Below are 25,243 nucleotides of genomic sequence, written 5' to 3' on the forward strand. Positions count from 1 at the left end.
TAAGCCACTGCAGGCACAATTTAGCATGTCATGCTTATCTTAATATATGCTGATACTCAAACATGATCAACATCAACACTTGGTGTGTTAAAATATGTACAGTATATGGATATATTCCAGGGCCACTTTAAACCCTCCCTTTGTCTCACATAAGACATAATAGGCCTTTTGTTTACATGGGGAAGGTTTCCAACAGTTTTTTCAGTGGGTGTGGCAGACCTTTTATTGAAGGTAACTTTAATTTCAGCTTTCCATGGTTCACACCTGGAAATGTATCTTTAGATATCGTAAGCTACATAAATGTAAAGATGTTGGCTTTGCACTCAGACCTGTGGAATGGGACTTGTTTGTGTATTGGCTATGCTGATCGGCAGAAACTTGCTGTTAGTGTAGAGGGAGGAGGTTGTCATTACATGCTGTGCCTTTGGAACTCTATTGCACTGAATTCAACCTGTTAGTCAGGTTCTGGCTAATTCACAAACCAACCCATGAAGTATCTTTGCACACAACAAATAGTCTAACAAAGGAACTTAAGCAAGACTACAGCAACTGGCAGAAATCCTCGAATTGAGTAGACATTGCAAGGTGGGAAGTTGTTGCATAAGTTGTGTTTTATTGAACAAATTCAGGTATAGAGGATAAAAAAAAAAGATCGTCACAACAGTGTTTTGTGTGGATGTGCTCCAGCGGACGGCAGCACTTTAGGACGCGGTTTCTGTTGAACCTTTGTCACAATTGTCAAGTCCCACTGAAGTCTTTCTCGAAACCACAACACGACAGTCAACATAAAAAAAAAGCCTAACTTTGAAAGCACATGTCTGCCATACATTGGAATTGCAAACATGTTCTTGGACTTCCTGTTTGATTTGAATCCATTTCTCATTTTTTGATAATACCAACAGAGTACCAGCATTAACCATTTGTCTTTTTAGTCTTCGTCCTCTTGCCTCACCCAGTTTTGCTCCCTCGTAAACCCTCCCTTTTGCTCCATAGCAACGCAGGGACAAAAGCATGTCTCTAACTAGTTCAGACAGGTTGGGTATAACATATCCTCCCCCTCCCCCCTCCTCTGCCTGCTCTCTTCTCTGTGAAAGACTACAGGAATGAGGTGTGTCACTTGCCGTCAGGCACCTGTTGCAGGTATCAACACGTCAGTTACAGTCGCACCAATGAGGACGCTGGACGGCAGATTTGTGGGAAGAGCAACTGCAGTGAGGAGGAAAGAGTGTCTGGCTGTTTTGGTTTCTATGGTATTGGATAGCATATATAATTATTGTATGAAAGGTGATTTTATTGAATCAGTGAAACTATTAGCCTGTTTGCTGTTTAGTTTATTCAAATATGAGACATTTACAATATATTATAATACCTGACAATATCCACAGGCTTCAGATAATACTGGGAGGGGAAATCAGCTTTTACCTTATCTTTACTTTGTACCATACATAAAAAAAGGAAGTCCTGTTTTCAAGTTTATCATATTTTTTATCAAGCTAGGTGACAGAAAAGAGAAACACTATTTCCCTGTAACCCGAGCAACCTGTTCCCTTATCACATACCTTGACCATCTTCCTCAAAATCAACTTAAAACCTGTGTTACTTCTCTAAATGACGTCATGTGAAATCCTTAATGGAGGCGTCTCGCTGATTTCCACTGTTCACTCCGCCGGAAAGGCTTAAAGTGTTTGTACATGATTATAGTTTCACCGCTCTTCTGGCTATTCAGTAACTAAGAGCACACAGGGTCCAAACTGGTGTCCTCTTATAAACTGGAAACCTTTCCCGAAGCGACCAACTCACACACTCTACGGGCTTACCAATTACATCTGTTGCATTGCAAACACACACACATATACGATTACATTAACATTTTCTTCAGCTGCAGCCTTGCCATATGCTTTAGTATCCTTCATTATACAATGATATGGAAGGGTTTTGATTCCTGGTAGTTATTGTGCCCTACAGGAGGACAGAAAAAAAGATACAAATATACCCTCCTTAACAAGGCCTCATTACCTTTTGTGTATAAAAGTTTACTTCAAAGAACACCTTTAAAAAAAAAAGAAGAAGAAAAATGCACCACACGGCACAGATGGATTATTTGACCCTTTAAAACGCTAGCTCAGTCTGTCAATAAATAGTGTGGACTTATCTTTAGAGTCATCAGGTAGACCAACTATGTCTTATATGATATATGGCAGATTGTTAAGCGAAGTCTCTTAGGACACCTTTGTACCAGCTCACTGCTCCAGTTCCATATGTTCTCTGAGGAATGCACTCGGGTCACCTTTCAGGAGTTCAAATGCTTTAAAATGAAAGGACAAACTGAAGGGGACAAGACTGTACTTGTCACTTCCAGTAGGCAGCCAAGCAACCATACAAGAAATGAATCTGGCACACTGATGAGAAGGAAGAGCTGTGTGACAATGGGATTCAGGCCTTGTGCAACTGTGAATAAATCCTTCATTTCTGTGAAGTGAACGTTCCTCAGAGAGATCGGAGGCGGTCACAGCAGCGTGGGGGTCTTGCTGGGGCGTCCCAGTGCTGGTGGGGATTTGCTCCTCAGATCTCTGCTCCTCAGGCTGATGGGCTGGGCCGCCATCAGAGCCGGGGCAGAGAGGTGGTGGGCGGCGGCCTTCTGCTGATGAGCGCTGTTGATGTAACTGGAGAGGAGGAGGGTGATCTCCCTAATCTGTCGCCGGAACAAAATCAAAATGCACGTCAGCGTGTGTGTTCATGTTGTCTGCACGGACTAGAAATCCACTCAATAATCCATTAAACGGTCTGCTTCAGCTGATGAAGTAGGATATTAGGAAAGTGCTAGTATTTATAGAAGAAAAAAGGTTTTATCAAGTGGAACAACAGTACTGACCCGCTAAGACTGAAGCAACTGACAGACAGGCTTTTGTGATATTCAACAACTTAAAATGCCTCAATTTTCACCATTTTCATGCTTTTTGTATTCCCAATTTGTACATATTCAAATGTTTGTTCTTGTGTTATATTGTATGTATGTATATTGTATCCTAGTATTTTATTGATATTTATATTCTGTGCTGTGTGACTGATTTTGCTGCTGCAACACTATGACTTCACATTTTTTTGGGGATCAATAAATATCTAAACTATTCCAAAAAACATGTTTTATTTGGGGTTATCATGTGTTTTTTTTGCCATTTAGAAGAGCAGTTGCACAGGTTGACAGGTGGCAGAACTCATTCATTCCTTCAACATTTTGGGAAAAAACAATAGAAACAAGATTCAGATGTGAAGATTGACATCACTCTCGTATCTATCTGCCTGTTTAATATGAAGCTGGAGCCAACGGCCGGCTGGCTTAGCTTAGCACAAAGACACTCCCCTGACTCCAGATTCACATCTAAAGGTGTGCTGCTCTTCCAACACTGAGCAACAAAACAAGTTAGTGAACTATTCCTTAAAAGTACATAGTCTGGGTTAGGCCCCGGTTGTTATTAATGGTTAAACCGTTTTAAGGCTGGCACCAGGCGGATGGACGTGTCATTGGTTTCTATTTGAATGAGTTCATGTTTTGTTTATTTTATTAATGTCTAACAGGTTCCATGAATGTAGAAGGTGGCAGGGGAGGGGCTAGACAGGGTGCCCCCCCCCCCAAAAAAAATCAAAAATTAAAACACGGTAAAAACAGATAACACAGCAACCAGGAACACAGAGACGGAACGGGAAGACACACACACACACACACACACACACGCAATCCAAACAGAAAACCAGACAAAGGAAACACAGAGACTAATAATTACACAAGTAAACGTGGGTTACCAAGGGGCAGGTGACACAAGGGCCGGGGGGACAGGTGAAAGACATAAGACAAGTAAAACAAGACAAGGGAAGACAGAAAAACAGACTACCACAATAAAACAGGAAACAGATCAACATTCAAAGCCATAACAAAAAGGATCTGAAATTCTGATATCATGGAACCAGCACTGGAATTGTATTTTCAATGCTGTATTCTGATAAAATGCCCTCTCCACTGACTGATTATTGGTGTGTGTGTCCCTCCCCACCCCCCACCCTGTGACATCCCCCTTTAAAAATCCTGGAATTGCCCCTGGAAGGTGGATGAAAAGACTCCTGCTAGGCAGCATGTTGGTAAAGCCTACTGTGTGTGCATGGTCATGATGTGATAAGCTCCACTCATCATCAGACACCAGGGTGTAGTCTGGTCCCCCACTAACCTTGGAGTCGTCCATAGCAAACAGATGTTTCTCTGTAGGTTTGTCTTTGCTGGCGTTGGTCCCGATGCTCTGCCCCACGACCAGCATGAAGTCCTGTTTGCAGCCCCCGAACGTCATCAGGCTCTTGTACGGGTGGGACACCAGCGGCTTCTGAACATACAGATGCAGACATTTGTGTTAAAGTTCTGATGAAGGAGATAGGAAACAATTAGGGATGCACCGTAGCCGAATATTGGGCTTTTTGACGGGGTTCGGACGTAATGACTAGGGGGACCGAACGTCCTCTTTTGCCCGGACATGTCCACTTTTACGTATTGTCCGGGGAGTCCCGGGGGTTTACAAATTCATGAAAATGTCCTGTTTTCATTGTTTTTCATGAGAACAATTATAAGCGTTTACTTCAAGTGACTGGCGCTTTGCACACAGTACTACGGCACTTTGTTGCGTGACGTAATTCCCGAGGCTGCCTTGTGACACAGAATAGGTCATATTTGGAACACTATTCCATATTTATTTATTTGAAAAGAGCAATTATTTTCTTACAGGTTGTTACACATTTTATTTTATTACATAAGTTAATTTTTATACCATTGAGGCATAATAAAGCCTGTCTGAATTTATGTTTTGAGTGTCTTCTTTTTTGGAAATCAACATATGGTCACCCTCGTAATGACGCCACCATTGATTACGGGAAGGTGTTTACGTAGGTGTCGAAGAAAAAGTGTCGTCTGGCAGTACTTTCAGTCAAAAGTAGTCAAGCTACATGTACAATTTGCAATGCCGATTTGTCTCGTGGTGGCGAGGGCCTGAAACAAAACACAGCATCACCACTGTTAAAACATTTGTGTATGAAACAGCCAAAGGAATACGAGTTGTGCACGAAGGAATCAGACAGCATCCGACATGCAGCAACTTCCTGTACGGCAAAGGAAGGACAGTCACAGCTAAAAACATGCTAACTTCATTAATGTGTTTACTGTGTTAATGGACTGAGGATGGGAGGAGGATTCGGGATTTGTCCGAACGCCCAAAATCTGGATTCAGTGCATCCCTGGAAACAATGTGGAAACTGAATTATGTGGATTCATATTACTAGCCCTCATATATCCTCTTGCTTGCATCTTCATACGTGTGAGAAAGGGACAGCAAGTTTCCCTTATCAGCATTTGGAGTTGTGTTAACATCTTCTTCTTTTAGTCCAACTAATGCGACGGGCATTTCAAAAATGATGTAGTCTCATTAATTGAGCTAGATTATAAATACAGTAGTGGTTTTAGACCACAGATACCAAAGAGAAATGTGTATTTTAAAGGTCAGAAGTTAAGGAAAACCGGATGCATACTAGCTTCTTAAAGCTGCAGTTGGTATCTTTTATGAAAATAACTTAACTTAACGTTTGATCTCAGTTCACAAGCAGTCATTGTCAATGCTTTAAAGACTCCTCTGTTCTGATTGGCTGTTTTCATTTGGGTGCCGTGGCGACTTCCAAATGCCATTAGGGGCACCAGAGGAAGGAAAAATGATCTATCTCATGTACAATTGTCACCATATAATGACAGTATCAGCAAATGTGACTAAAACATATATGTTTTTAATAAAAGGTACGCAAGGTTATAATAGTTTTGAATTTTATTTAGTTTTGACTTTTCATTTTTTAGTTTAGTTTTCAGAGTGTGTTTGCTAGTTTAACCAATTTTTCAGAACGTTTTACAGTAGTTTTAGTTTGCTTTAGTTAGGGCAAATAATGTTTAACAAAGGAAGAAGTTCCACTCTTGATGCTTCCGGCTTCTGAACTGGTTGCTGTTCCACCAGAGTTCCACTGGAGGTGATCGCAGGCGTGCACAGAACAAATGGAGGTCTATAAAGCTCTACCCCTCAAAATCCACCTTTTTTTAGGATGTCAATTTTTGTCTAGTAATCTGAATGTTGCATTTCAAAGGGGAAGCTAAGAAAATACACACTGCTGGGAGTTAGAATTTTGTTTTTAAGTCGCTTTTTGTTGCAAAAAGCCTTTTAAAATGTCATTGACGACATCCACATGGTGCGGCCAGAGATCCTGCTTTACCGCGAGCTCTGAGTCACTTCCTTTGTTCTCTCGAGGCGGCGACAAACACAGCGGACAGGTTAGGCTCTCCCTGTTACTACACGTTCTAGAAAGAGGTCTGCTATTGTTTTAAACACCACGTCGAAATATTCACGCAGACATTCAGGCTCTGCTTTGGATGCCATCAAGCAGGGATCTCTGATCGTAATCAGTCCGTCACTGACCAATCAGCATTCATTAGCGGAATGCTAGCGTGTTATGGGCAACAACGATTCCGCCTGTAAGAAATCGAAAGGACAGAAGTACTCGCTCATTCGACTTTCGACCTATAATCCATGTTGAATTTGCAAAACTACAATCAAATCTGAGATTTCTCAACGGCAATCAGGCAAAAGAGACAAATTTAGCCGACTAGTTCTAGAATCCGATTTGTTTTGCAATCCCCCCCCATTGGAGCTCTGGTGGAACTGCAACCAAATTCAGTACAAAGGGGCTTCATAGAGAGTGAACAGGCTTTCCGTAGAGGGTCTTTGGTTAGGCCCACTACGGCCAGGTTTAATATCTCAGACGTACAGTATGTAGCTACATTTACATACAAAAACATGGAGAATGGCTGTGATGTTTAATGTTTGCACTACTTAAATTGATGTGAAGCAATTACAGCACAGCACCAATGACAAGTCAGTTCAATATTTGTGTCACACAATGAGGGTGGATTGAAATGCATGCTGTCTATGTTTTACTACTATTTGTATGACTCATAAATACCTAATGAATACTTCTACTCTCAGTAACTTCTAACTGTACAGCTTGAATCATGTCAGGACAGATGCAGGAAGGTACACCGGAGACGCTTACAACAGAGTTGTTTTCCAGAACGCTGATGCCATCTTCGTGCACTGCCAGCCAAACACGTTCCCCCTGCTCTGGAGAGGGGGCGATAGACTAAAAAGAAAGAGACACACATCAATTCTGAATCAATTATCATATTACTTATAAACTGAGAGTAAATACAAACACCTACACAATGTCAATGTTCTAGATCCTCAGCGAACAGGAGACACATGAAGTAGATACACTGTGTGTTTTGGATGGAGTTAGTGGACTAGAATATTCCTATAAAAGTACAACAATGACTGTAATTGGATAATCCTGCAGCCTTCACTGAACATCATGACTCAAACAAATGGAAACGTCCTGGACAAGTACAGCACAGTCAGTTTAGTTGACACTGTCAGGGAGGTGTTTATTCAACTTGATGGTCAACAATAGGATTTTACTGAATTGTATTGTCTAGTTCAGTGTTTCTCAAACGGGAGTACACATACCTAGTAGTCTTTGGAGTACTGCAGGGGCTACAAGAGATTTCTTCTAGATGTTAATTTAAAAAAATATTGTTATGTGTACTAAAATCCTTATACCATCATAATGGGTTCAAAACATTTGACACCAGCACTTAATGTTATTCAGTGATGATGTTGTTTAGTAAATTTAGCCACTCATGGTTCAGCACAGTAATGTAGTCATGTAATGCCAACCAAACATGTTTTGTGCTGGACAGGGTGTACTTAAGAATAAAAAAAAGAATTTTTTCAAAGGGGTACATTACTGAAAAAAGTTTGAGAAACAATGGTCTAGTATACATGATTAGAAACAGCCACATTGCTCGGTTAGTTGAGCAGGCGCACATGTACAGATGTTTACTCTTCGACATGGCGGCCGCGGGTACAACTCCAAGCTGCGGCCCTTTGCTGCATGTAATTCCCCTTCTCTCTCCCCTTTCATGTCTTCATCGGTCTTGTAGAATTAAAGGTCTAAAATGCCCAAAAAATCATCTTTAAAGGAAACAGCCATGTTGTGCAAATTTATCATTTCTTTCCTTTCTCTTTAGTTTCGTTTTAGTTTATTTATGTGTTCCGGCCATCTGTAACCCACACCCTAAATATACTGAAATTATACAAAAAATAACATTGTTGCCTTACTTCCACAAACAAAATAAAAAAATGTCCTTGACAGGCAAGAAAACCAAAAAACAACAACAACAATACTAATAATATACATACATGTAAATACCATATTTATATATATATATAAATATACACACTGTGTATCAGCCTATATTACCCTTTTTACATGAAATCATATTCTGTCATATGAAAAGAATTTTGAGTTGGATATTACTTAATATGTTGGTCTATACTTGTTCTGATAAGATAACTTTAATTTACAACAACAACACACACACACACACACACACACACACACACACACACACACACACACACACACATACACACACACTTACCTCTGCTTCAAATAATTTGGCTCCAAAGAACGGCCACTTCCTTGCAACGGTCAGGTAGATCCTGACACACTCGGGGGGACTCCGGCCCCTGAGGGAGGCCCAGCGGGCAGAGAGGCGCTGCAGCAGGTGTCTGACAGGGTGGAGACGGAAACAGTGTTCATTTTAAAATTGGTTGTGCTGCATAACTTTTCAACCTTAATTGTATATTTAAAAAACTTTCTACAGTTCGGACTGGGATTAGTATGAGTGATGCTGATTACAGTTATGTATGCTCAGGTTTACGGAAATTAAGGGGTTAACTTTCACAGCAACTTCCTGTGATGGAAACCTATACTTTATGACTGTGATAAACACATTATACCATTATGAAATATTCAATTCAATTCAATTTTATTTATAGTATCAAATCATAAAGGTTATCTTAAGACACTTTACAGATAGAGTAGGTCTAGACCACACTCTATGATTTAAAAAGCCCCAACAAGTCCAGTAATTCCTTGAGAGCAAGCATTTAGTGCGACAGCCGCAAGGAAAAACTAATTTTAGGAAGAAACCTGGGACAGTCCCAGGTTCTTTGGTAGGTGGTGTCTGACGGGGCCGGTTGGGGGTGTGATGAACAGGGGCATTAGTAGTTACAATAAAGATAATGGAACAATCACTAGAAATAGTAGTTGTGGTAGTTCATGACATTGCAGGGAACTGCAGGGTATAAATAGCAGGGCACTGCAGGACGCAGCAGGGTGTAGCAGGTTGTAGCAGGACATAGCAGGGCATACCACGATTTAGGTGCCACCCTAATCCAACATATACCCAACTAATTAAATAAACACACACACACACATGACAGTAGAAAACGGGGGTAGACTGAATCGTAGCCAGTTTGTTCTGGTACCTGAGCTGCTCCTCAGACGTTGCCCTGCGGTAATGTTTTGGGTAAAATCTGTCCAGGACCTGTTTCAGGGTTTGGTTCGACTTGGTCTGGGCTGATCCAGGAGCTGAGAAGGGCCGCTCAAAGTCTCCAAACTCCACCTGAACACAGACACATTAGTGTTAATACTGTATTGACTTTTGGTCTAGTCTAGCAAATGTGCTTTTAGGGTTTCTATGTTATCTTTTTATAATATTATTCTGTTGAGTTTGCACTGTTGATATTGTAAGTCCCAAGGCGTGTCCGCCCAAGGAACAGAAAGTGGGCTGTGTTCATTTTTCTAAGACCATGTCATACTGGGATAGAGGAGTAGCCCACTCTTTCTGTGGATAAAACAAATGCATGACCGAGAACATGAACTTCATTTCATTATTACAAACTATTTTTTTCATTGTAATTGTCAGACCTGGGCCAGCAGTGCAGCCATTTCCAGAGCCAGCTCCTTGTTAACAGGGAAGTGTCCCGCTACAATGGCCTCATTTGTCTGATAAGCCAGCAGCAGCCTCTCCCTCTCTGATTCCCCCCTGACTTGGAGTGAGAAGTACAGCCTGCGGATAGGAAGAGAAAGACCAAAACAGTAAAAGTGAGAAAAAAAAACAGGAAAAAGAAGGCTAGAAGTTGGAAAATACAGACATGAATAATAGATAGATGGTACATTGTTAAACTTCCTTGGATTGTCCATGTTGTATTTACAAAAGCGGTTGGTCTCCATCACATTTGAGTCTAAGATTAGCATTGATGCATTAGAGTAAATCAGCGATCTTCAACAGGGGGTCCTCAGAGTAATTGCAGGGGGGCCACCAAATGTTTAATACATTTTGGAATTTCTTCCCCCCCCCCCCCAATAAAATAGGTGGAAAATATACATTAAGATGCATATAACATATTATTAGAAAAGATCAATCGGCACAGATCCTGGAGGTAACTGGCTCCATCGAGCCTACCTCTCCCAATAAGTGACAAAATAACACTAACATTTTCCTATTTACAAGTTGTGATTTGTGTAGTGACGAGTACAGAGGACAAAGTCACATGAGACACAGCCATCTAACCGAATGCATACTGGGAACTATATTCTCTGAAAGTGACGCACTGCCACTTAGTGATTAATATTCAACTCTGAGCAAACTCGAGGTAAACTCTCTGCTCCTCACCAAGGGGCTTCTCAGGTGCTGCGAGCAAAGATGAGAAGGGTTTATAGGAACTCATCTAACTCTGGGGGATACAGTGAATAAGCTAACGTCCCAATGAGTTGTATGTTTGACATTAAAACATGATGATATATTAATGTAAATAGTAGCTTAGTTTTGTAGGACACCATAAAAGGTTACATTACATGTTAGGTTAGGCCTAGTTTAATATGTAACTCAATACAATATATGTAGTAGGGGGTCCCAGCTCGTCTCTCTTTCAGGTTAGTGGTCCTTGGCCTAAAAAACGGTAAAGAACCCTGAAGTTGAATGAAATAAAAAATACATTCGGCTGTATTCCTGTAAAGTGACACATTATCATAAAGGTGTTGAATGGGGTGTCAGCATGTCGGAATATTAATATTTTTGCCACCACAGGGTGGGTTGGGTCCTTCTCTACCTGTTCTTGTAGGTGAGGCGGACCGTCCTGGTGTTTTCAGACTTCCCAGTGTGCTGCTCCTTAGAGGCTTGCTCCCATTTGGAGATAATGTCACAAATCTGCAGGCAATATGGACACAACAGATTTGCATTCATTTTAAGGGTTAAGTGTTGCTATAACACTTCCTATGTTTAAAAAGTAATTGTCGCATGAAGAAAAAGATGCACCTTGATGCCTCCTTGCAGGCAGTGTTCCAGCTCTCTTCCAGTAGGGTCATCAGTGTACAAGCTGAAACCAGAGAGCCCTGTTTTCCTTATGCCGGTGTCCTGGTTGAGGCGACACTGGAACTCGTCCACTGTGGTCGAAGCATCAAAGCTCACCACCTATCGAAATGCAACGAAATGCAGAGGACAAAACTCAGATCGCAGAAAGTTTTAAATAATTCTAAGCATTCAAACCTTTTTCAACTTTTAATGGTTCCACATTTTGAACGGTTTCCCGTATACATAGCAGTTACTTGCAGAGAATATAGAGACACTTCTTAAAGCCCCATATTATGCTTATTTTCAGGTTTATAATTATATTTTGCGGTTGTACCAGAATAGGTTTACATGGTTTCATTTTCAAAACACTCCACAAAACATTTTTGTTGTACTAGACATTGTACGAGACATCCTCTTTTCACCCTGTGTGTTTAGGTCTCTGTTTTAGCTCCAAAGTGAGACATATCACTTCTATACTATCTTTGTTGGGAGTTGCACATGCTCAGTAGCGAGGTAAGATCCCATCAGCTAGATAACTCTTTCTCCGGCTTTGGTCAGATCAAGGCAGGATTAGCTGGGACATTTGTTCTAGACGAGGGCCACTTGTGGAATACCTGCACAACAGGGACAGGAAGTAGCTCTTTTGGAGGTTATGGTCAACTAGTGGCTGTCGGAGCAGTGTTTGGACATTGAGAACGAGCTGGCATGCTACGGTTAGCCATCTCGTCTCGGCTAGTGACGTAGAAAGCCGTGCAGATGTTGAAAAGCTCCCCCGGAGACTGAAGGCAGAGGACATTCAGAAACCAGATCTCACTCAAAACAGCATGGAGAGTTTTTTCCCCAAGTTTGTATGAGTATGGAAGCACCAGAGACACAAACAACACCCCAAATCCTAGAAAAAGTGATTTTGTCATAATATGGGCACTTCAAACATATTGATAAATACATGCATGAAAGTAAGGAAGGATTTTTTTCAGCCATCTTATTGTCTAACATGAAGCAGCTCTTTGTGGCTGTACTTTGGGTCAGTGGTGCTCTCAGCTAAATGCTAACTTAGGCATGCTAACATGCTCAATGTAAAAATGCTGACACAATGACCATGTAAGCTTGGTAATATTTGCTACTGATGAGGTCTGCAGCAAAGGTATTAGAAAACAAAAGTTGAGAGAGCAACAATATGATTACAATTCATCCCGTGGGGCGATTCCAAATTTTGTAGCAATCATGAAGCAATATTTTCTTTGGAATTGTGTGATGTTATCACTTCTGGCAAGCATACACAGAGAGAGCAAGGGAGCAGGGAGTGAGAAAAACAACCACTTCCTCAAGGGAAACCTTGAATCCGAGCGTACAGGTAGATGCTTGGGTGGAGCAGTGAAGCATGTAAGCATGTGCACAGACAAACAAGTAACTTATTACAGTGGACTGTTGTTTATGTGTAAACTGTGTGTGACTTCAGGCTACGATGTACGAACGTAGAAGCAAGATTAAAACCGTTAGCATAGCATAACCGTTGAACTAGCTTCGTATGCTTCACTGTTATTGTTAATATCTGTCTTCTTGTGTATACCTGGTAGGTGTTATTGAGGAAGTGAACAGGAACGCTGAATGGCAGAGAGTGATGATAGGGATTCCTCAGTAGGATCGACAGTATTTCCATACGTGACGGTCTGGCATGCCTCTCGCCCTTCTGCTGGGTCCGCTCCATAGAGCGTTGGCAGTAGATGGCATACTTTCCCACCTCAGTCCTGAGGATACAGTGTATATAAGTACAGTAAGTGGTACAGCAAGTATATACTGTAATTGAAATTCACTCAGAGCAGCTACAATTTGGAATATACAGTATGTAACCAGTATTGCTGCCTCAAAGATCACGATTAATTCAGTAATTAATCCCCATATACCTATGTTTATTCTGATATGAATGTTTGGAGATTGTTATTGTTATAGGGGCACTTCAGTGATCTACTCTTAGTATTGCACTTCCATAAGGTTGGGAGATTTACAGGAGACACATTTAAAGGTCCCACATCTGTTCATTGTCAGGTGCATACTTGCATTCAGGGTTTCTACTAGAACATGTTTACATGATTTAATGTTAAAAAAAAAACGTGTTTTTCTCATTCTGTCTGTCTGAACAGATCTGTATTCACCCTCTGTCTGAAACGATCCGTTTTAGCCAGTGTCTTTTTAAGCGACTCTGCCTAAAAAGACTAGTCTGCTTCGATTGGTTAGTGTTTCTGGTTCTTCTGCATTTGTGCTCTCGGAGTCTCTGCTCCCATAGCAAATGGGGAATGACTGGAACGGCACTGTAGCAGGACTTTCTACCTATACATAGTATAGTTGTGACAACGTTACAGAAGTCCTGACGGCTTGTTTAAAAGCAGTTTCTGAATACAGGCTGTCTGCATTTCTCTGTGGATTGAGCCTCAACATGCTTTATAAACAACAAAGACATGGTAATCTCTATTTTTACAATATGGGACCTTTAAAGCTACATTGTGTAGGAGTTTCTCCCATCTAGCATTGAGATCATATATTGCAATCAACTCTCTCTTGCCACGCAGTTCAAAGTTTGTATTGCAGCTACGGTAGCCGTTGCGCTTCAAAAAGCGAAAGTGTACAAAAGTTTATCAACCATGGTTGTTGGAGTGCGTCTCGGAGTGGTGTCACGAACGCGCTCTTCACACCACAAGCGGGCACGTGCGCCACCCAATGGAAAGGAGAGAAAAAGAAAAAGAGACTGCAGCGGGCTGGAGAATACTTAACTAGTTGGGATTTGGTGTGTGCGTCCAAAAGTAGCTCAAATGTTCATTCTTTTTTTCTGATGACGCTGGTCTCTTGCTCTTTTCAATATCCGTTTTCTTTTTCTGGGCAAAGAAGAACACTCCTGTTCCTGAAATTTTGAATTTTGAATACGTGTGGTCCTCTGTGTTTCCTTCTTCAAATGTTTCGGGACCGGGAAGCATCAATACCCATTAGCAAGTCAAAAACGTGAAAGGCAGAGCAGTACAGCCTTTATGTCCCTTACGGGTTAAAGTATTTCAAGATGGCGCATGAATATGCTGGGGTAGAGTCATATATATGAATATATATATGAATCTACCCCAGTTCATGCAAGCGGTAATTTTTGTAAAATTTCAACCCAATGGGAATACTTGAAATTGATGGTGGTGGTCAATATTCATAAAAAAGGACAAGTTTGTGAACGGGCAACACAGATTTTTGATAATGAACAACTACAAACGTTACACAATGTAGCTTTAAAAAAAAGAATGGTTGACTGGAAGCATTAGAAGCAGAGATATCGCCAGTATGGGTCAAGCTCCAAAAACACTGGATCCTACTTTTCACATAATGCAGCTTAATAGCTTAATAACTTAATGATCTTTAGTCAGGCCTTCCCTGCATGGTAAACGCCCATGTCTTTCAAGTTCCACACCAGATCCATTTTTTGGTTAAAAATAGCTATAACCTAAATCTTAGACGGATAAATCCACTTCAGAGCCCCAATTGACATTATACTTGTACTAAAATATACTGTTTTCACAGGCTGAGTAGTAGTGATGAGTAAACTGAATGTGTTTGTGTATGTATAATGGGTGGAGTACCCCTTTATATGAGTTGATTCTAAGTTCTTACAATTTGCATTGCATCAGTACACAAAGAACTCTATTACACAAGAACTGATGTATATAAACTGAAATCAAGTTTTACAGGTTAAGGTTTACCGCTCAGGACATTTCTGGAGGGAAGTGATGGAAAGAGCAGCCAAATTATATTCAAATACATGCACAGCAACAAGTTGTGGCAGGTGCTGCAGTCTGCATTATGTTTCTGTGGCACACAGAGAAAAATAATGAGCTTTGTTACAGCAGAGGCTACCATCACGTTAGTACAGAAGGATTTGAGATTAGTTAAAGGGATTGTAAAAGACTGGCTCCATCATAATGCCGTGTCAGTAATATTTAAGTATAGTAAGTACAATAAGACAACTTTGGCCCTGCACAGATGACATCATCTTAGAGAGGACAACAATTATTAAAATCATTTTATCACGGTTGACAAGTAATTTGATAATCGAATATTTGTTTTTTTTAGTTTGAGTCACTTTTCAAAACAATAAGCTTGTTCGAGATGAACTGCGCCTAACCTGTAAAGTGGACGAGAGCAGGCGGCAGCATCCAGGGGCGGTGACAAAAATCTAAGTTTTCACAGTTTTCAGCCGTTTCCAGCAGCCTTCAGAAACCTCCTGTTATGTCTGACCCGTATATCACCTTAGAAAGTCTCCAGGTGTTGTAATTATGACAGAGCAGCTGTCAAAATGCTCTACATGTGATCTGATGCTGGTTTTAATTACCAACAGACGTGTATTTGATGTATTTGATCCGTAATTTGAACTGATTTAGTCTCTTTGACTTCTAAACGTCCCTATCAGCAACACACCATGCGATTTGTACAGAATAGGTCTTTACATCAGACAAATAGCAGTTAAAATCCTTCCAATTCAACAGTATAAAGTTGACATAAAACGTCATCATGTTGAGTCCATTCTGAACAAATCAGCCGAGAGGCAGGCGTTTCCCAGCATGCTCTGGGTCCGCCTGGGTCTTGTAGTGGGTAAAAAGTAAAAATGTGAGGATGTTCTGCTCAGTGCAAATCTTGTAACAAAACAAGAACTAGGTTGTGGGAAACAAAATGATGAATGATTAATGAAAAAATAATGGGTAGATGAATTACTACTGAAATAACCTTCAGCTGCAGCCCTAGTTAATATCAGTATAACATGTGGGTAATAACAGGGGCCGAGCCAGAGGTTGTAAACCTTCAGGGCTCAGGCCAAACCGGTCCGGGGGCATGCTCCATATACCACGGCTACATGCACTAGTTTCCAAGCTATTTGAGATACTAAAAATCTACACTAAAAAAGACTACATCATTCTGACCCCCAAACACAACAAATGTTGAGAATGAGAATATTTCCCTTTTGTTATCTAAAAAGAGGCAAAAATGGTCTGAGGTTGCAACTTAATAAAATTCAATTTTTCAAATCCATTTTATTTATATAGCGCCAAATCACAACAACAGTTAGTTATCTCATTGAGCTTTTCATAAAGAGCAGGTCTACACCGTACTCTGTGATGTTATTTATCGGCCAGGTGTTTCCAAAAAGAGCAGGTCTAGACTAGACTAGACTCTGGGATGTATTTACAGAAACCCAACAATTACTTATAAGGTACAAAACATAGATAGGGTAGGAATTAGGCATAAACAGCATTACTAATCTTAAAACTTCTTCTTTTCTCTGCTTCTCTTCATAGTAGTCAGACTCATCTATCCAACCCTTTTTGAACTGGCTCAGGTTTGCCTTGCACCAGCTCTTAATTATTATACGTTATATATATATGTTGTAGTTTTAGACTGTAGACTTCCTTCCTTTGATGCACTGAGCTCCTCTCTCTTCTCTCTTTCCATCTGTGTGCATCCATGTCCCAGAAATGCTTGTTACTAACCTAGCTCTGGGGAGCTTATTCCCCGGAGCCCTTATGTTTTCTGTCTCCCAGCAGTTTTCCTTGGATTAGGGTGGGACCTAAATCATGGTTGCAGCTGTCGCCGTGGTCCTGTACACCCTGTGATGCCCTGCAGTGCCCAGCTACACCATGAACTACTACAACTACTATTTCTAGTCACTGTTCCATTATCTGTTATTGTGACTATTATTGCCACTGTTCACCGCACCCCCAACCGGCCCCGTCAGACACCACCTACCAGGTGCCTGGGTCTGTCCGAGCTTTCTTCCTAAAAGGGAGTTTTTCCTCGGCACTGTCGCACTAAATGCTTGCTCTTGGGGGAATTACTGGAATTGGGTCTTAGGAAAATATAGAGATCTGTAAAGTGTCTTGACATAACTCTTGTTATGAATTAATACAATAAATAAAATTGAATTGAAACCTATTTCACAGAATATGTGACGATATATCCCCAGTAATAGAACTTTTGCTCCACTGATTTGCCGGTCATGTCTGAGAGACTGATAGGAAATGACACAAAGATGAAGTTTTCTCAAAAACCTAAAGGATTTGGGACTTTAGAGAAAATATTCAGTACGGGAGATCCAGAAGCCACACCCTCACTCTGCCCGGGGCAATAACGTTTTAATACAAGATTTTGTAACTTGATAAGGTTTTCAATTTTTTTTTTTTATCAACAGTTAAGTTGTTCCTTGTTAAATGTCGTGCCCGTTGATTCTTCACGCTAACGTTCAGGCCCCTGATGTTTTCTCACCTGGCGTCTCCGTGTCTTTTGAGGTGAACCTGGAGCAGCCAGAGGAACGGGTGCTGAGGCAGAAACAGACCGACACACAAGGCTAGGAACTGCCAACCCTGAAGAATGACATACAGACAAACACATTCTTTAAAAACTGTCACAGACAGTTTAACACGTTAACATGTTTGGACCTGTTAATCCTACACTGAGTTCATTCACGTACACTGTCACAGAGGAAAATGGGATATGACTCATTCTGTTTTTGCCGTTAATAATGTGTTAATCCTACCTGTTTGAGACATAATCATTGTAGTTTCATTTCTGTTTTAAAACTAACAGGTAGGGCTGAACATTCATCTGTAATTTCTGCCCTCTGCTGGTGACACTGGTATTTGTTGGTTATTGGATACGGAAGATCACAACTACAGGAGAGCTTGTGGTCTTTAAGCAGCTGTATATTTCAAGGCCTGTTCAGGACTCACTCTTGATATATAAAAGCTCTTTTGGTAATCAAGCCAAAATAAGGGCTACACGGCTCTTCAAAAGTACAGTTTTGAACTTAAAGCTAAGATTATCCACATAGACTAAAAGGATTTTAAACTGATTGTATCTGTGTGTTTTAAGCATTTAAAACAAATAAAATCCATTTACTTAGGGAACCTTGATGATTCAAATGTCGGTGTTTCCTGTAAATGTAAATAACAAATACTACTGCTGCCACTGTGTGGTGAGAATGCACACCTGTAGCGGCCCTGGATGGCCGTGTGGCTGCCTCCTACGGGTCTGTTTAATGAGCTGGCAGAAGAACTCATTCTGGAGCTCTGGGTGGGCCAGACACACCTGCAAAGCACTTTGGGCCAGTGAGACATGGTAGTCGATGGCTGGAGCGTCAATGGCTACGTTGATGAAAAGCTGACAAGTCTGAGGAGAGATGATAATCAGAGTTTAAAAAGACAGACGCATGGAGAGAGATCATTCTGTGATAATACATTTTCTGAAAAATTGATTTTCTGTGATTTAAAAATTGATTTTGATGCTGTGTGTGTGTGTGTGTGTGTGTGTGTGTGTACCTTAAAGAGTTTAACGGCCTCTGTCTGCAGAGCTTGTGAAGGCAAGGTGGTGAGAGGAGACAACAGAGCTTCCTTACTGAAACACAGCATGGGATGTCTCCAGATCTGAGAGTCTGAAAGACAGAGACACACTGCTAACTAAAGGCAGTAATAAGCCCAAGTCATACAAGTCATCAGATCATCTAATTTAGGGCTATTTATAAGGGTGACAAAATCCTCAATTTAGTATCAGGACAACAAGCAAGACAAAACATGCTTTAACCCTCATGTTGTCCTCGGGTCAAACTGACCCGTTTTCCTGTATCAATGTTCTTTGTACCTACCCAAAATAACATGACTGATTCCACCCAACACTCTTTGGCAAGTACAAATCTCTACTCTCATTAATTTTGGGGTGTCTTATTCAATTTCTATAGCATTTGAAAAAATAATTGAAGTGGTTTTGAAATAGTAATGAGTAAAAGTTGACATATTCCAGTCTGTAATTATCCATCAACATCCGTTCCTTTATTTTAGTCAAAATAATTTCTAATTTCTGCTTTTCTAACTCAAACATCAGGTATAATTTCCTATAAATTTAAAAATAAGTGTAAAACTAAAGTTAATAAGTTAGTGTAACGTAGTTTTGGAAAGTTCAAAAAGTGACAAACATCGAAAAAAGCGTCAAAACTGTGGGAAAAAAAGAGATAAAAAGAAATGTGAGAATACATTAAAAACATTGATAGATAGCGTCAACAAAATTGTTGAATTTCAATTTTGACGGGAAAACACAAGGGTTCATTGTTTACACAGATTACAGTTAGTAACAGCCCCTAATGAATAGTTTTTTTTTTCTTCCAAAATAAATTTCATTCAGCATGGTCTACCCTCTGTCTTTTATTTTTGCAGATCATGGTGTAACGTTATGTTAGGTTTTTCATTATATAAAAAAAACGCAGGCATTAATAAATCACAATCAAAGAAAATAATTTGCATGATATTCTTACTTGGATCTCCGTCCAGTTGGAAGAGTTTTCCCACCAACTGTTCAAACTCAGTGCCGACGTTACCCACGGTGGTGCCCGCTGCCACAGACAGATGGTACAGCCACGAGTCCTAAAGAATCACACACATTAACATCAGTGTATCAAATAAACGTAAATGTTCACATTCAGTTCACACTGAGAATAGAATTAGGCCCTATGACACTTTTTATTTCAAACTTAAAATACAGTGAATTCCGGAGGTGGGTAGAGTAGCAAAAGATTGGACTCAAGTAAAAGTACTGTTACTTCAGACTAATATGACTCAAGTAAAAGTAAAAAGTATAGGGATTTAAAACTACTCCTAGAAGTATAATTTTTTCAAAAACGTACTCAAGTAAATGTAACTTATTACCCTCTGGTAAATTCCCTCTGAAAGCATTCACGTTTGTTGTGCTAAACCAACAATGTCTGAGAGAAGCATTTGAACGCAGCAAAGGTTAAGTAGGTTTCCCTTCTGATTTGTTAATAATGAATAGAAGAGCCCCACATACAGACATTTTAACTTCAGCAATAGAAAATACAATGCTGATACACTGTCCTGATGACTCATCTCTTACGGCAAATTTGGAAGTACAGAGCAGAGAAATTGCAGCCTTGACAAAAAAAAGCAGGACTTTCTTTCAGACCTTTTCGTGGCGTGACTCGATGAGCAAGTAGGTCGGCCCTTGCTCTTGTGGGTGGATGGCGATGGTAAAAGATGCCGCCTGTAGGCCTCGTCCACATGCCTTCAGGTCATCATCTGAATCTCTTGACCTGTCTACCTCCTCCACCTGGGCCTCCCACAGCTTAATCTGACCCAGGGGGAACTGGATACACACACACACACACACACACACAGAAATAAAAAGGTAACATCTTCTGGGATGCACCACTGAAACAAACACGGTTCCCACACCTTCTTAACCCTCATGTTGTCCTTGGGTCAAATTGCCGTTTTCCTATATAAATGTTCTTTTTAATTCCCCAAAATAACATGATTGATTCCATACAACGCTTTTTGCCAAGTACAAATCTCTATTTTCATTCATTTTGGAGCGTCTTATTCAATTTTATAGCATTTGAAGAAAAAAAAATTAAGTGGTTTTCAAATATTGAGTAAAAGTTGACATATTCCAGTCTGTGATTATCGTCAACAAACATTCATTTAATTTTAGTCTAAATCATTTCTGATTTCTGCTTTTCTAACTCAAACATTAGGTATAATTTCCTAAAAATGAGGTAAATAAATTCCAAAAATAACTGTAAACTAAAGTTAATAAGTTAGTGTTACGTAGTGTTAAATGTCAAAAAAAGTGACAAACATTAAAAAAAAACTCAAAAAAGACAAAAACGTTAAAAACGTTGATAAAAAGCGTCAATTGTTGATTTTTAATTTTGACGGGAAGACAACACAAGGATTAAACATCAAATCATGGGCTCTTAAATGACTTTCCAGACCCAATTTAGTCAAATTAAATGTAAGACAGGAATCAAGGGTTATTAATGTTAGACATTTTTATAATAAGGACTAACAGGCTTTACTGCAGGGAACAATACTTCAGGTAAAACATAAAAAAGAGAAACATGATGGGAGTATTATAATTCTGTCTCTACATGCTGTAAATCTGTAAATAATTGAACCTTACCTTGTCCTCTTGGCTGCGGAAATAGTACAAGGTTTTCCCAATCAGGGCACACCAAACCCGCTTAGAGTAGCCGTGCTTCACCTGCCATGGAGCAAAAAAAAAAACACATTTCACCAACTGCAGTGACAATATAACATGAGATATGTGGTGGGAAATATATATAAGATGAAAAAATGGCTTCAAAAAATACTGCATTGTAGGCTTTTATTAGTCAAGACTAGCCTGGAAATCTAGACACACCTAGTCGCAGCAAATGGAAGATTCCTTAAAAGCATGGAACGGCTAAAAGCTAAATATGTCTTCTCCTGCCACAATACAAGGCTAGTTAAATAGAGAATTTTATATATTATCAATTTTATTTTTGTATTCTTTTTTTTATTATTTCAAAGTACCCTTTGAGGGACATGCACATCATTTGTTTAGTATCTAATATTATATTATAAGTATCCTGTTTACTGTATTATCATATCAGATGTATTTTTCTCCTTGTTGTTGTTTATATGTCTGTTTGTTCTTATGCTTTGGCAACACATGTATTTTTGTCATGCCAATAAAGCAAAGTGAAATTGAAATTGAGAGAAAGACATGCATGACATGAAGCAAGGGGCAGCAATTGAACATGCGGCAGCTGCAGCAAGGATGGAGCCTTTGTACATATCTTTGCACACGCTTAACCAGGTGAGCAACCATGGTACACCATTAAATGTTTGTTTTTTTAAAATCAAATTATTGGTAGGTTGTTAGACCTTGATGAGCAGTCCCTTCATGCCGGGGCGAATATCCGGCTGGGTGAAGAGAGGACTGGCAGCTTTCACCCTGAGAACGCTCTGCAGCACCCTGAGCCACTCCTCCAGCAGGTTAGGGGAGTCAGCCTTCAGGTAGTACACACGCTTCCCTGTCACCACCTACAGTACACACAGCAAGAAAAACACGGGTGAACCTGAGGATGACTTTGAATCGTTTTTAACTGTGCAACTGTATTTTTGTATTTAAAGGTGTCAGGATTTGACAGGATAGAATTGTGTTAGTAGATATTCAGATACCTGGAGGACTTGTTTTCCCTCTCCACGGGCGATGCTGCTGGTGGCATTGACTTCGATCTGACCCTGAGGTTTTCTGATCACGTCACTCTGTGGGAGAATAATAATATATATATTTTTTTTTTAACAGTGGCTCACTGCGGAGGTACAAACATACAGTGGCTTGGGAAAGTTTACACACCCCTGCTAAAGTTGATTAAAAAAAGGAATAAAAATAATAAAAATAGCCCTGCATACCCTTCACCATACCTAGAGACTGGCATGGGGAACTTTCCATAAGATCATCTCTCAATGCAAATCAAAACAGCTATTAAGTTAACTGAAAAAACACCATGCCAATCTCTATGTATGGTGAAGGGTATGTGATGATGGGGGGCTTTTTTAAGTCCAAAGGCCAAGAGTACTTTATCAGGATGCATAGTATCCTGATCCATGAAATAACTGGCCTTTAAAAATAATAATGTGCCTGCCTCTATGGGAATTTAACATATATAATATAAGGTGTATAATTATGACCTCTGTATTTTAACATAGGGGGTGTATACTTATGCCCCCTGTATTTTAAGGAAGAACCATTATTTATTTACATTTCATTATTCATTCACAAAGAAAATCGGTCTCCTTAAAAAGTTGGATTTTCCTAAAGTTTTTGAATTAAGGCATTAAGATCAACATTCAAAATATTTTTTTATATTCCTCTTTTTAATCAACTTTAGCATGGGTGTGTAAACTTTCTTAAGCTACTAAATAAATACAAATGAGCTGTCAACAGAATAATAGATTAATACATTTCTTAAGAGGACAAATCTATATGGGATATATACAAGTTCAAATGAACATAAAAAAAAAAAACACAAATTCTAATCGTGTTACTTGCATAATGAAGCAATAGAATGATAAAAGCTGTTGTATAAAACCCACAGGTGAGTTGTAGTAGAGCAGCTCTCCGTCTTTGAGGACAAACCAGCGTCTCTTCCACGTTTTCTTCCAGGTCTTCACCATTTTCAACAGGTAGCCTGACTTCTCCATTGGTTCCTGCAAAAATACAACACTGTTCAGTTTTATTAATGTAAAGTGCAGTGGATGGAAGAGTAAGTTATTTTAATAGGCAAAAATGTTGTGATTAAGTTATTCAAGTTTACGCCTAAAATACAGTCTATGTAGTACTATAAAATGAAATCAGAAGAAATTTGTTAAACTGGAAAAAAGCGCGTTTGAAAAGGGCTCATGTTAACACACGATGACCCCCCTGATTACAGTGGGGATGAAGATAACAGATTACACACTTTAGAATAAAAAGTTCATAATCAAAGTTTTGTTTAAGTACATATAATATCAGAAACTTTAAGTGTAACTTCTACCAGTAATTTTCTGGTAAGATACATGTACTTTTACAACATCGGTCCAGTCTGTATAATTAAAAAAAACTACTTTAAAAAACAAAACTGGCAGTACTACTTGTGCACCAAGTGTGCATATGAAGACCTGAGTCCTGACATGAGCTTGCTCCAAAAGAAAACATGTCACACAGGCGCTTGTGAACTGTACGTGAGTGATTTTGGCGTGTCCCGGGTACTGTATGGCTAGGCCAATCATCAGGTCCATCTCCCAAAGGACACAGTGACTCACACTCTTGCCATTGTCGCTGGTTGAAGAGCAGGTTTTGGGGAGTTTTTGCTCCGGTTCAGAGCACTCTGTGTCGGTGGAGTAGGCATCAGGAGGGATGGCATAGTCGCTCTCTGATGTCATAGAAGACGTGGACACAGCTGGAGGAGAAGAGAGAGTAAAGTAGTTGACAACATAGTAGGGTTGGGCAATATATGAATAATTGAATCAATATCGATCAATATATCAGACTGGATACTGTGTTAGATTTTGGATGTCATAATAGTGCAAAGGTGTTGTCTTTTCCTGGTTTTAAATGCTACATTACAGTGAAGTGATTTAATTTTCTGAACCTGCCAGCCTTACTAGCCGTTCTATTATTTGCCTTTATAATAACAGTTTTTATTTGTAATGCACTTAAGAAAAACGTCAAAGTGCTATAGGTATGATCATAAAAGCAAGGTAAAAACATCAGTTTAAAATATATAAAAATAGTGCAACAACATTATTGTACAAGGTTAAGTTCTGCTAAAAAGAAATGTTTTTAGTCCTTTTTTAATTATTGATTAATGATCATTATTCATGATCATTATTCACTCATTATTCACTCATTATTCATTCATCAACATTGTGCTCATTGTGTAAATATGTTGTGAAAGCACCAAGTGTCAACCCTACAATATTCTCGCAATATGAACATTGATATATTTGGTCAAGAATATCGTGATATTGGATTTTCTCTATATAGCCCAGCCCTGCAACATAATGAAAAGTACATAATGATGCACATCTTCATGTTTATAATAGAGAGCCTCATAATGTTTGCACCACGTTAAATATCTTTTGAAATGGAGCGATCGATTTAGAGTTGACCACTAAAGCAGCTACTGTGATCAAGGATGGTTTAACTCCAGCAGCTGTGGGAAAAAAACATTCCGGGGCGCTTGGTTAGCTCGCCTGGTTGAGCGTTCGCCCCATGTACAGAGGCTCAGTCCTTGTTGCAGTGACTGTGGATGCCCTTTTTTCTCATACTGTCCTGACATAATCCATCCAGTATGTGTGTGTGTGTGTGTGTGTGTGTGTGTGTGTGAGTGTGTGTGTGCTGTACCTCTCTTGAGAGAGCGCGGGCTGCCTGGGCTGCTGTCCTTGCGGGAGCTGGACGAGGTGTGGGAACTGCAGAGGGAGCCGTCCTCTTCTCCAGAGCTAGAGGACTCCTCGGAGCTGGATGACTCGTCTGAGAACGGACTGCTGCTCAGCATGGTGGCTTTCTGCAAAACGGAAT

At 39.9% G+C, this 25,243-nt stretch overlaps 1 protein-coding gene across 1 annotated transcript in view; it reads right to left on the reverse strand.

Annotated features, from left to right (window-relative positions):
- Positions 1 to 1,336: 1,336 nt before the first annotated feature.
- plekhh2 (pleckstrin homology domain containing, family H (with MyTH4 domain) member 2) overlaps positions 1,337 to 25,243 on the reverse strand; it is a 46,816-nt gene continuing 22,909 nt past the window's right edge. The window contains exons 11-30 of the mRNA XM_034898628.1: positions 25,070 to 25,229; positions 23,986 to 24,122; positions 23,278 to 23,391; positions 22,360 to 22,446; positions 22,063 to 22,221; positions 21,317 to 21,397; positions 20,318 to 20,497; positions 19,653 to 19,761; positions 18,667 to 18,779; positions 18,338 to 18,517; positions 17,615 to 17,712; positions 12,900 to 13,077; positions 11,294 to 11,449; positions 11,088 to 11,185; positions 9,904 to 10,045; positions 9,462 to 9,598; positions 8,570 to 8,699; positions 7,123 to 7,209; positions 4,221 to 4,370; positions 1,337 to 2,692 (exon numbers count right to left, since the gene is read on the reverse strand). Of these exons, the coding sequence (XP_034754519.1) occupies positions 2,507 to 2,692; positions 4,221 to 4,370; positions 7,123 to 7,209; positions 8,570 to 8,699; positions 9,462 to 9,598; positions 9,904 to 10,045; positions 11,088 to 11,185; positions 11,294 to 11,449; positions 12,900 to 13,077; positions 17,615 to 17,712; positions 18,338 to 18,517; positions 18,667 to 18,779; positions 19,653 to 19,761; positions 20,318 to 20,497; positions 21,317 to 21,397; positions 22,063 to 22,221; positions 22,360 to 22,446; positions 23,278 to 23,391; positions 23,986 to 24,122; positions 25,070 to 25,229 (2,682 nt within the window). The 3' untranslated portion in view covers positions 1,337 to 2,506. The remainder of the gene's footprint in view (positions 2,693 to 4,220; positions 4,371 to 7,122; positions 7,210 to 8,569; positions 8,700 to 9,461; positions 9,599 to 9,903; positions 10,046 to 11,087; positions 11,186 to 11,293; positions 11,450 to 12,899; positions 13,078 to 17,614; positions 17,713 to 18,337; positions 18,518 to 18,666; positions 18,780 to 19,652; positions 19,762 to 20,317; positions 20,498 to 21,316; positions 21,398 to 22,062; positions 22,222 to 22,359; positions 22,447 to 23,277; positions 23,392 to 23,985; positions 24,123 to 25,069; positions 25,230 to 25,243) is intronic.

This window comes from Etheostoma cragini, chromosome 17 (genome assembly GCF_013103735.1).
Source record: "Etheostoma cragini isolate CJK2018 chromosome 17, CSU_Ecrag_1.0, whole genome shotgun sequence".
Taxonomy (NCBI): domain Eukaryota; kingdom Metazoa; phylum Chordata; class Actinopteri; order Perciformes; family Percidae; genus Etheostoma; species Etheostoma cragini.